This window comes from Coregonus clupeaformis, chromosome 21 (genome assembly GCF_020615455.1).
Source record: "Coregonus clupeaformis isolate EN_2021a chromosome 21, ASM2061545v1, whole genome shotgun sequence".
Classification (NCBI taxonomy): domain Eukaryota; kingdom Metazoa; phylum Chordata; class Actinopteri; order Salmoniformes; family Salmonidae; genus Coregonus; species Coregonus clupeaformis.
The window spans coordinates 56,362,853-56,375,027 of NC_059212.1; the positions used below are offsets into that span (position 1 = coordinate 56,362,853).

The window sequence follows — 12,175 nt, forward strand, 5'->3', positions numbered from 1 at the left end:
CCCCACTGTATACTGAGATCATGTGACAGATCATGTGACACTTAGATTGCACACAGGTGTACTTTACTTAACTAATTATGTGACTTCTGAAGGTAATTGGTTGCACCATATCTTATTTAGGTGCTTCATAGCAAAGTGGTGAATACATATGCTTGCACCACTTTTCTGTTATTTATTTATTTGAATTTTTTGAAACAAGTTATTTTTTTCATTTCACTTCACCAATTTGGACTATTTTGTGTATGTCCATTACATGAAATCCAAATAACAATCCATTTAAATTACAGGTTGTAATGCAACAAATAGGAAAAACGCCAAGGGGGATGAATACTTTGGCATGGCACTGTATAATAAGTAATACGTTTCATAAATGGGAAGTAAGAGAGGCTTACTCCAGTTGCATGTTGTCTGACCATGAACAGATCAGAGAGATGCGACAGCACTTCAGTGATGTGAAGGAAAATGCAGACAACCTGATTGGTCAGAGAGTCCTTCACAATGCCACAGTGATGATTCCTATGAGACCGTTTCAGTATATAATTACTACTGAATTATATACCAGAATACAGCATTTACTTAGGTTCCATCTGAATCTAAAATGGAGATTAATGTTGCATTCAGTGAACCACACCATGATGAAAAAATAACAATTTATTATAAAAATAGATACAATATTATTTATTGTACTGAACATTTGCATCACACCACTGAGTACTGTACTTTCCACACTCAAACAGTAACTAAAGAAGCCTTGTGTCATGTCTGTCATCAGCCAATCAGATGATGATCTTCAGGCTGCCATCCTTTTGGTCCTTAGTAAGAAAATAATAGAGTACATTATAGTTAACCATAGCCTACAGTTTATTACAATGCTATTCATGACCTTCACAATGAGAGAACAATGCATGTATTTCATTGTATTTTGAGTTTACACGTTTTTCTGTATTCTTCAGTTACAGCAAAATAATATTATGACATATAATAAAATACAACTAATTAAGCTTACTTGATGTGTTTAATGGCATCCTGTACCCACTGCTGGTTGGGGTCGGCACAGACAGGTCTGTCCCAATCCCTTTTCACAGTGGTGAATCTATGAGAGAGAGGAGAGAATGATTTAGAAACATTGACATTCCTTACATCACTTTCAACAATCAATCCCTAAATGTGCCTTGTAGCCCTTTCCTGCAGTCAAATCACCTAGTTGCCTCATGAGTGAAATGTTATTAATATCTTTCATAATTTCATAATTAATAACAATTAAAGCAGCCGACAATCTGGTGTTTCTATGTCAAACGTTTTTTGTCATATTTCAGTCTTCTGTGATGTATATAAAGTGTAATACTGGGACACAAACTCAAAATGTAATACATTTCAACTCTATATCTGACATGGTACAGGTGTCTTCTTTTTTTTAAGCCTATAATGTGTGTGAGATGTATACTGTTGTTTCCATGTAGATTTGTTTAAGACCACAAAGAAACACTCTGTGTGACCTCTGATTTACTGTAGCCCACTGCAGTAAAAGATTCACTTGAACATTCAGAAAATGATCTCTTCTAAAAAAAATATTAGAAAACAGGAAAGAACTGAATGATACATCTGCTCTTCCTAGTTGTAGTTAGTTTGTAATGCTCTCTACCATAGTTAATGGGAGGAATAAGCACGCAAAAAGCCTGTTTCTTCTGTTTAAAGACTTGATATAGCTGTGTACTTACATCACAGCCTTGATGTTACATCTCCCTCTGATATGTTGGATTGCGTACTCTCTCAGCCTCATCTTGGGGATGGGGTCCTTTTGGTATTCTGTGCAGCATTTTGTGTTCTGTGCGTTCTTGTGCATATCTATTTTCAGAGGACCTGTACAACACAAACATCACAGATATTAAGACATACGTTAAGATAAGACAAAAATACAATTATCATTTTAAAAGTAAAACTAGGTGGGAAACTCAAGAGAGTAGCTTAAACTTGACTAAGCCCACATTGATGGCAGTGAACAGCACATTAGATGACAGTTCATGTCCTACTTACTAGTTTCACCCAGAGTCATCAGTGCCACCAGCAGCAGGAGCAGAGTAGAGAGAGTCACAGCAAGCTTTGACATCTTGTCAGGTTCAGAGGTCTAGGCAGGCAGTGAAGTTCAGCAGATACCTGGAACTGTCATCAGAATGAGATACCAAGATTATCTGGCATTGTAGTTTAAATACTTTCACAGTTGGAAATATGATGCCCTTTTCTGGACTGCAGATCCAGCGGTTGAGGAACAAGCTGGAAACTTCCGTCTTGACATGTATTTGGGTCAGGGAAGTACGACACACAGGCCGCATTGTTGGTATCTTGGTAAACCCCCTTCCACTCTGGGCCCGCATCAAGAATTTACGGCAACTATACGTTGATGCGTGTCAGCAAAATTTTAAGGAAGATGTTATCATTGTATAATAGAGGATTATATAACGTTGGGATTGTGTGACAATGTGATGTGATATACAAGTAGCCTTAAAACTAAGTTTGAGTATTCAATTCTAACACAATAAGTCCATTGTGATTAGAAGGCCTATGTAGGATTACAGTGCCTTCAGAAAGTATTCATACCCCTTGACTTATTCCACATTTTGTTGTGTTACAGCCTGAATTCAAAATGGATTCAATCGTTTTTTTCCTCACCCATCTACATAGAATACCCCATAAAGAAGAAGTGAAAACATGTTTTTAGAAATGTTTGCAAATGTATTGAACATGAAATACAGAAATACCTCATTTACATAAGTATTCACACCCCTGTGTCAATACATGTTAGAATCCCGTTTGGCAGCGATTACAGCTGTGAGTCTTTCTGGGTAAATTTTGCACACCTGGATTGTACAATATTTGCATTTTATTCTTTATAAAATTCTTCAAGCTCTGTCAAGTTGGTTGTTGATCATTGCTAGACAGCCATTTTCAAGTCTTGCCATATATTTTGAATCTGATTATAGTCAAAACTGTAACTAGGCCTCTCAGGAACATTCAACGTCGTCTTGTGTTTTAGGTTATTGTCCTGCTGAAAGATGAATTTGTCTCCCACTGTCTGTTGGAAAGCAGACTGAACCAGGTTTTCCTCTAGGATTTTGCCTGTGCTTACCTGTATTCTATTTCTTTTTGTCCCAAAAAACTCCCTAGTCCTTGCCGATAACAAACATACCCATATAGGGCTGTGGCGGTCACGAAATTACGTCAGCCGGTGATTGTCAAGCAAATAACTGTCGGTCTCACGGTAATTGACCGTTAATTGACAAACACATTTTGCATCTCCTGGCTTCCACACATAGCCTACAAGCCATTTAAAAAAGTCTAAAAAATCCATGTAATATAGCCTACACCTTAAATCCTTTATTTATTTTAGACAGGTCTAAAGAAGCATGATATGAAGAAAATGTAGTCTATTGCAGAAGAAAATAATAGCATACTCTGAGTTGTCCTCATGTTAGGTCCTGAAGTGGCTATGCTAAATGGCTGTGGGCCACACTAGTATATTTAGCAGGCAGGATTTGCTTAAAATTCCGTGGCATTATTTTATATTATTTTATAGTATGAAGAATACAATTGAACAAAGCTGAATAAAATAGAAATATTTTCTCCAAACGATTTGAGGGAGTGCGCACATGCGGCTATTCTGTGTTGAGTGGTTAACAAAGAAATAGGTACTCCTATATGCTTAATTTAGATTTATTAATGTAACTTTAGTTGTTCTACAAGTGTTGGGCTATATTCTTTGATTTTTAATACACTGTAAGGCCGCATGTTGAGACTCTAATGATGATTAGAAAAAAGTTGCTTGAAAGGCATGAGCTCTGCTTAGGTTTTTGCGCAGGCTGTACACACTACAATAGTAACCCATAACATGATGCAGCCACCACTATGCTTAAAAATATGAAGAGTGGTACTCAGTGATGTGTTGTATTGGATTTGCCACAAATGTAACGCTTCGTATTCAAGACATAAAGTGAATATCTTTGCTGCATCTTTTGCAGTTTTACTTTAATATTTTAATTCTGTCATTTAGGTTAGTATTGTGGAGTAACTACAATGTTTTTAATCCATCCTCAGGTTTCTCCTATCACAACCATTATTAAACCCTGTACCTTTTTTAAAGTCACAATTGGCCTCATGGTGAAATCCCTGAGCGGTTTCCTTCCTCTCCGGAAACTGAGTTAGAAAGGACGCCTGTATCTTTGTAGTGACTGGGTGTATTGATACACCATCCAAATTGTAATTAATAACCACCATGCTAAAAGGGATATTCAATGTGTGCTTTTTCTATTTTGACCCATCTACCAATAGGAGACCTTCTTTGCGAGGCATTGGAAAACCTCCCTGGTCTTTGTGGTTGAATCTGTGTTTGAAATTCACTACTCGACTGAGGGACCTTACAACCCTTTCTTAGGTCAGTTAGGATCACCACTTTATTTTAAGAATGTGAAATGTCAGAATAATAGTAGAGAGAATGATTTATTTAAGCTTTTATTCCTTTCATCACATTCCCAGTGGGTCAGAAGTTTACATACACTCAATTTGTATTTGGTAGCATTGCCTTTAAATTGTTTAACTTGGGTCAAACATTTTGGGTAGCCTTCCACAGGCTTCCCACAATAAGTTTGGTGAATTTTGGCCCATTCCTCCTGACAGAGCTGGTGTAACTGAGTCGGGTTTGAGGCCTCCTTGCTTGCACACGCTTTTTCAGTTCTCCCCACACATTTTCTATAGGGTTGAGGTCAGGTCTTTGTGATGGCCACTCCAATACCTTGACTTAGTTGTCCTTAAGCCATTTTGCCACAACTTTGGAAGTATGCTTGGGGTCATTGTCCATTTGGAAGACCCATTTACGACCAAGCTTTAACTTCCTGACTGATGTCTTGATGTTGCTTCAATATATCCACATAATTTTCCTTCCTCATGATGCCATCTATTTTGTGAAGTGCACCAGTTCTTCCTGCAGCAAAGCAACCCCACAGCATGATGCTGCCACCCCCGTGCTTCACGGTTGGGACGGTGTTCTTCGGCTTGCAAGCCACCCCCTTTTTCCTCCAAACATAACGATGGTCATTATGGCCAAACAGTTCTATTTTTGTTTCATCAGACCAGAGGACATTTCTCCAAAAAGTATGATCTTTGTCCCCATGTGCAGTTGCAAACCGTAGTCTGGCTTTTTCATGGCGGTTTTGGAGCAGTGGCTTCTTCCTTGCTGAACGGCCTTTCAGGTTATGTTGATATAGGACTCGTTTTACTGTGGATATTGATACTTCTGTACCTGTTTCCTCCAGCATCTTCACAAGGTCCTTTGCTGTTGTTCTGGGATTGATTTGCACTTTTCGCACCCAAGTACGTTAATCTCTAGGAGACAGAACGTGTCTCCTTCTTGAGCGGTATGACGGCTGCGTGGTCCCATGGTGTTTATACTTACTATTGTTTGTACAGATGAACGTGGTACCTTCAGGCGTTTGGAAATTGCTCCCAAGAATGAACCAGACTTGTGGAGGTCTACAATTGTTTTCCTGAGGTCTTGGCTGATTTCTTTAGATTTTCCCATGATGTCAAGCAAAGAGGCACTGAGTTTGAAGGTAGGCCTTGAAATACATCCACAGGTACACTTCCAATTGACTCAAATGAAAAAACAATAGAGTTTAATAAATAGAGTTAAGAAATTATTTAATAAATAAAATAAAGTACAAAATAAAATAAAAAGTAACACAATAAAATAACAATAATGAGGGGGTTCCGGTACAGAGTCAATGTGCGGGGGTACAGGTTAGACATTCTAGTATGACATTTTAGTGCATTTGAATCACCTCAGAATAAGTTGTGTTCAAACAGTCCTCCCTCTTGTTCTGTTCAAGAATCTTGTTTCCCTTTTTTGCTCATTGGGGAAAGTGATGGGGAAATTCTGCTTTGGTGTTAAGGCGTGGGTAGGAAAGCCCATTTCACCTCTCAGAGAATAAGTTTCCACCTGCACCAGGAGTATATATATGGCTCTGGTGATGAATAGGACCTCACACAGCCACTAAAGCTCTCTTTCTGAAGACAGCAACTCAGCTCAGCTCATCACTAACCACAGCACCACAGAAGAAGAGATGTCCCAGATCAGAGCTGCTGTGATAGTGCTGCTTGTGCTCCTGGCTGTGGGGCTGTTCACTACTGAGGCTTCTGCAGCTAAACAAGGTCAATATTCTGCTGTGACAGTTTGTCTTAGTCTATCTGTCTGTCTATCTGTATGCCTCTGTCTCCCTCTCTCCAAGTTTTTTGCTAATTGTGTTTTTTAATTCCTAAGCAAGATAACATTTCTTGTATTTTTTCCCAATAGGTTTTCCTAAAGGCTGCTGTACGCATTACTCCAAGGGAAAGATAGACATTCGTCTCATCCGTGGCTTTTCTGTACAGACAGTGAATGACGAGTGCAACATTGATGCTATCATGTGAGTGACTTTGGAAGGCCTAAAAGTAGAACTGTGCTTAGTATATCTGAGACAAATTGCAAGTAAAATGAAAAGATAAATTGTAATATATGTATTATTTCATTAATTTCAGTATATAATTAAGTATCAAATAATTTTATTACAGAAGTAATACAATTTGATAACTTGATATTATTTGCATTGATTCATTTGCAATGTGATATTGCATTGTGATATTATGAAGATGTAAGCCTATAAAGCACTAATGATTGACTGATGGTGTCTCTTCAACATGTTCTCTTCCAGTTTCCACACTGTCAGAGCGAGATTCCCATGTGTGGATCCCACCAAGGGCTGGGTTATGGAAGCTGTTCGCAAGCTAAGGTAAGAATTAATTAACATTTAATCAGGAAATAAATATTTGGTTTCATCAAATTGAATTATACTGACATAGTGTGTGTAGGGTTCATCATAAGGATATTGGGTAAAAAGATGATTGTAAGAAATGGATGATCTAACTTTATTTCTTCTCTACAGGGAGAGAGCAGAAGGCTTGAACAAGAAGAAGTCATTGGCATAGTATTCATCACAAGGGTATTCGGGATGAAGAGTTCGAGTTCCTTTCTTCATGGACGGAGGAGAACGCAAACATCCTGGAACTTTTTCTCCTGTTATCCAATTACCTGAATCTTCTGAGACCTTTTTCTGTACTGAAAAGTATAATAAATGAAGAATATATTTAAGCATCGCGGAGTGCCTGGACACAGCCCTTAGCCGTGGTATATTGGCCTAATACCACAAACCCAGAGGTGCCTTATTGCTATTATAAACTGGTTACCAACATAATTAGAGCAGTACAAATATTTATTTGGGTCATACCCGTGGTATACAGACTGATATACCACGGTTGTCAGCCAATCAGCGTTCAGGGCTCGAACCACCCAGTTTATAATTTTATATAACCTATTTGTGTATGAAATAAGCTTTGTGATTGCAGAGTTTAATTGAATGACCTAATTCTATGAGCATCAGAAATCACACATGTTTTAACCCTTTTATTCATAAAGGTCTTGTTAATGATCAGATCATTGATCACATCTGTTGTATTTAACTGTTAATGTAATATTTGATATCTATAATAAATATGTTATATTTTCCTAAGAATTCTCACTTGTTTTGTGTGTTAATCTTGTGTGGTATGAGTGGTGAAAGGAAGAGGAACCTTGGACAGCACAATGACAGATACTAACTGATGAAACAGACAGATAGAGAAGATATTGTACAGTAACTGTGGAGGACACTACACCATGAGAGGTCACCAGTGGGTGGATGTAGTAACTGTGGAGGACACTACACCATGAGAGGTCACCAGTGGGTGGATGTAGTAACTGTGGAGGACACTACACCATGAGAGGTCACCAGTGGGTGGATGTAGTAACTGTGGAGGACACTACACCATGAGAGGTCACCAGTGGGTGGATGTAGTAACTGTGGAGGACACTACACCATGAGAGGTCACCAGTGGGTGGATGTAGTAACTGTTGAGGACACTACACCATGAGAGGTCACCAGTGGGTGGATCACTCACAGTGCTTCTTATAAAAACACACCTATTCAATAGGCCTTGTATGGCATACATTGCATTCACTTTGTATGAGTTAAATATACAAGGGCCTACATGTAAAGATTAAATTGAAACTTACATTGATCTGGCTCTGATGGTTGTATATTAGTTCTACCTGGCCAACTACAGGATGATGGTCTCAAAGTACAGTTTCTACCTTTTTCTACCTTTTCTACTTTTTCTTTTTGGGGAGTTTTTTTATTGGAAGTTAGTGATCATTCACTTGCTCCTTTGAGTGTTCAGGCCAGAGTTGCCAGTAAGCATGTTCTTATAAATGCATACGAAATTCAAAATTATATTAATTGTGATATATTGTCATGAATAGCTATCTAAAGATTGCAAAACAAAGATCAGCAAATGACAAAAGCACTGAGATGTCAATCACTGGTTCATTCTCAAATTCCCATCTGTCACCAACAAACATCTCTGTTGTCTTTTATCTCTGTTATGGAATCAGTGAAATTCCAGTTCTGGAAATGTTCTCATTCCATTGTTCGTGACCTGTAAATGAATGAATGTAAAAGAGGATGTAGTGAAAGTCCTATGACATCAGAAGGAGGAAGTCAAAAGAACGTCTTGTTTTGAGGAAGTAGTCATACAGGTTCATGTCAACAGTTACAATCACAGCAGTGAAATGCTGACTCAAACATGCAGGGCATTGGAATTCCCTCACTAAAGACCTTGCTTGTTTTGTCATAACTAAGAGGTACAAAGGTATTTAGAATAAAACATATTTCTTTATAGAGGACAGGAGAGCAATGCTTGAGGGAGACGAGAGTGGACACTGGAAGGACATAGACAGTAGAATGATTATCTTGTTGTCTTTACTGACTGCCAAGACTTTTCAAGTGGATATACATTTCTCTGCCATTTTGAATTATCACAAAATTACAGTATCGAAATAACACCAGACTACCTCAGGACTGTGCTGGGAATTTCTGTAATACAGGACACCAACACTAGATGGTGGTAGTACCATTGCGGTAGCGCTGACAGGTTGGGTTCGGTACTACCCCTAAGCAGTGCTTGACTTGGACTGAAATGTTTATATTTAGGTGCAGGAACTCAATACTACAGGAACACAATACTTTTTAGCTAATATTCTATCAGATGTGCAGGAACTGAAACAGTAGAACATTTGAGGTGCCGGTACTCGGTTCTGGTGAGCTCCTGCCCAAGTCAAGCACTGTCCCTCAGACATTTTTTGTAACAAATACCAACTTCACAAAATGGACTGTATTATATTCATGCCCTGGTTTCCTTCTAGCAGTCCCCAATGTTAGAAAATATGTGGATGGTTCTGGATGAAGGATCAGTCTGGTAAATATGGAGCTACTCAACCCATTGGCTCCAAATCACTTCCTCCATCTTCAACTATTGACACATCTTGATGCCTGGCTGGTGCATAATTCAGTGACCGCCAAGGAGTTTGGACAATATTCCAATCTTTTCAAACTAGATATTTGGCTGTAAAGAACAGCAAAGAATTGGAGAGGGGCCTAACTACACTAGCCCCCATGTAGTTAGAGAGGGACCAGCTCAACAGTGGACAATCACATGAAGCTATCCACTGCATATAAATAGAATGATTAGAACGGGCTTGGAAGTTCTAACCCTGGTAATTTGACTGGTAAACTCACAATGGCTGCCTGGTATTGTGATGCAATCATTTCCATGGTATTTTGGAATGTTCTATCAACTAATGCTGGATTGTCATGGTAATGTAGAATGGTCATTCAAATTATGCTAACAGAGGTACGTTCAACAATGGAAATAGTTTGCGAACATTGGCTAACGTTAGCTAACATATTCCATTTGTTTTGTGTTAGCCGCGACTGTTCGCTAACGTTAGCGAACAGTCTGAGAAGGTAGTGTGCAGCGAACCTAAGTGTCTGTTTTCGGGTCTAAAATGGCGCTAAAAATAATCAAGTGGCCATGTAGACTTTAGTAAAAATAGCTAAGTCATTTTCAGTTTGAATATTGTTGCTAAAAAGCCACAGTAATCCTTACAAAAAGTAGCCGTTTGATGTTTCACCACAACACTTTGGAACGTTCATTCAAATTGTTCAACTGAAATTGTTACTCTGGCAACATGTTCGCCGCAAACAGAAGCCTTGTTGAACTCGCCTCTGATGTGGCTCCTGCAATGGAATGTATTTTTTGCAATGTCAGTTGAGTTAACAAATCACAGCACAGATTGAAGGGTACACTTTCTGCTTTTATTCTAGGTCGAAAATATACAGGCTAAATCAAAGTCGTCACTAATCTGGGATCAGGGCCGTTGCTAACCACCAGTGCCATTGCTAACTAGCATAGCTGGTCCCATTGTTGCAAAGAGTTATGGGATATTAGAATCCCGTTGTCTTAACCTTCATCATCCTCAACCTAGCTTTTACTTCCTGGCATGGGTACACTCAAAATGGCTGCCAGTCCACCCATTATGAAATCATTAAAGTGACTGGAGACGCCCTTTCTATTAATTATATTTCTATGATCCACCCACACACAGCCATTATTACATCATAATCATCACCTGCAGTCCGTTTCTGCATGACTGAACAGAGTGCTTCTCAATGAATACAGTTTTTCTCAATTGCTAAAACACTAAAACCCATTGGCTGAACAAAGTTCTCAGTTGCCTGGACTCATTTAGCTAATTATGCAGTCTGTTGTCAATACCTTAAACCATTTCACATGGTAAAACACAATTTGCAGATCTCACTTAGACTTTTCAGCAAAACTCTAAACACATTCTCATTCTCAAAACACATTCTGCACTCTAATGCACATGTCATCCATACTGGTAAACACAAGTGGCAACAATCAAATACAAATAGAGAACACATGTCATTGACTGAACACAAACACTCAAAATTGATTTAACCTGTTTCAAATGATGCAACACAACCAATATAAGCCAGTTCAGAGAGCAAACAGGTTGTTGAAGGTGGGAAGGAGAAAGTCTGAGAATGGATAGAAGAAACAATGTGAGACGACGAGGACAAGTGTGTATGCGAGGTGGGCGACGAGGAGGACGAGGAGGAGGAGGGCAAGAAAGAGGAAGAGGAGGACGAAGAGGAAGACAAAGAGTGGAAATATCTGATGAAATTCGAACAACAGTCATAGACCATGTTCTTGTCCATGGACTGACAATGAGGGAAGCAGGACTTAGAGTGCAACCCAATTTGAGCCGATTTTCTGTGTCCACCATAGTAAGGACATTCAGAGAAGAGAACCGGTACTATACTGTATTTTTGTAATTGCAAATGTACTGTACTACACTATATGCAGCTGTTTCAATAGACATTTGTAAAGTTAATCACTGTATGTATTGTACTGCATGAATATGTTTTGTAACTGCACAACTACTTTTTGTAGAATTGCAAGGCTGCCACATGCAGGTGGAAGGACAGCTATATTCACTCGGGAGCAAGAGGCCGTTATAGTTGGCATGGTCCTTCAAGATAATGCAATACGACTCAGAGAAATCCAGGAACGAGTGATACAAGACAACACACACTTCCAGGGAATCGACAGTGTGAGCATTCAGAAACATCAATGGGCAGTTTATGAACTTGTACCTCCCTCCATACTCGCCTTTCCTGAATCCGATTGAGGAGTTTTTCTCCTCTTGGAGATGGAAAGTGTATGATAGACAACCCTACACCAGAGTAATCTGCTGCAAGCCATGGATTTAGCCTGTGGTGATATAGGTGAGGAATCATGTCAGGGCTGGATACGGCACACAAGAGGCTTCTTCCCCCGTTGCCTCAGGAGGGACAATATTGCTTGTGATGTCAACGAAGTGCTCTGGCCTGACCCAGCCCAAAGACAAGAAGAAGCACATTGATCACATGTTTACTCCTTAGATTTTTGTCCCTTTTAGTATTGTATACTGTAGTACAGTGCATTGTAGGCTGTATACTGTACAATGGACAAATTGTATGGCCCTGAACATTGTGCTTTCCATTTGTTAACAGTACTGACTGCTCAATAGATTTTGACAGGTTGCAGGTTCATATCAACAAAGAACAAGAATTACAGTATCACAGAGACAAAGGACAAGTTTGTGAGATGCAGGGTACAGTACTATAAAAATAAGGGTACAAGGAGGAGGAAG

The 12,175-nt window shown here is 39.1% G+C and overlaps 2 protein-coding genes across 2 annotated transcripts; one reads left to right on the plus strand and one right to left on the minus strand.

Moving 5' to 3' along the window:
- Positions 1-569: 569 nt before the first annotated feature.
- LOC121534693 (C-C motif chemokine 7-like) lies at positions 570-2,242 on the minus strand. Its single transcript, XM_041841280.2, has 4 exons — positions 2,035-2,242; positions 1,719-1,860; positions 1,007-1,093; positions 570-812 (listed from the first exon to the last, which is right to left on the minus strand). The coding sequence occupies exons 1-4, from the start codon at positions 2,105-2,107 to the stop codon at positions 791-793; spliced, it is 324 nt and encodes a 107-aa protein (XP_041697214.2). The 5' UTR covers positions 2,108-2,242; the 3' UTR covers positions 570-790.
- A 3,814-nt stretch (positions 2,243-6,056) lies between these two features.
- Positions 6,057-7,212, plus strand: LOC121534694 (C-C motif chemokine 20-like). The gene is made up of 4 exons (XM_041841281.2): positions 6,057-6,198; positions 6,341-6,452; positions 6,738-6,815; positions 6,969-7,212. The coding sequence occupies exons 1-4, from the start codon at positions 6,111-6,113 to the stop codon at positions 7,009-7,011; spliced, it is 321 nt and encodes a 106-aa protein (XP_041697215.1). The 5' UTR covers positions 6,057-6,110; the 3' UTR covers positions 7,012-7,212.
- The last annotated feature ends 4,963 nt before the right edge of the window (positions 7,213-12,175 follow it).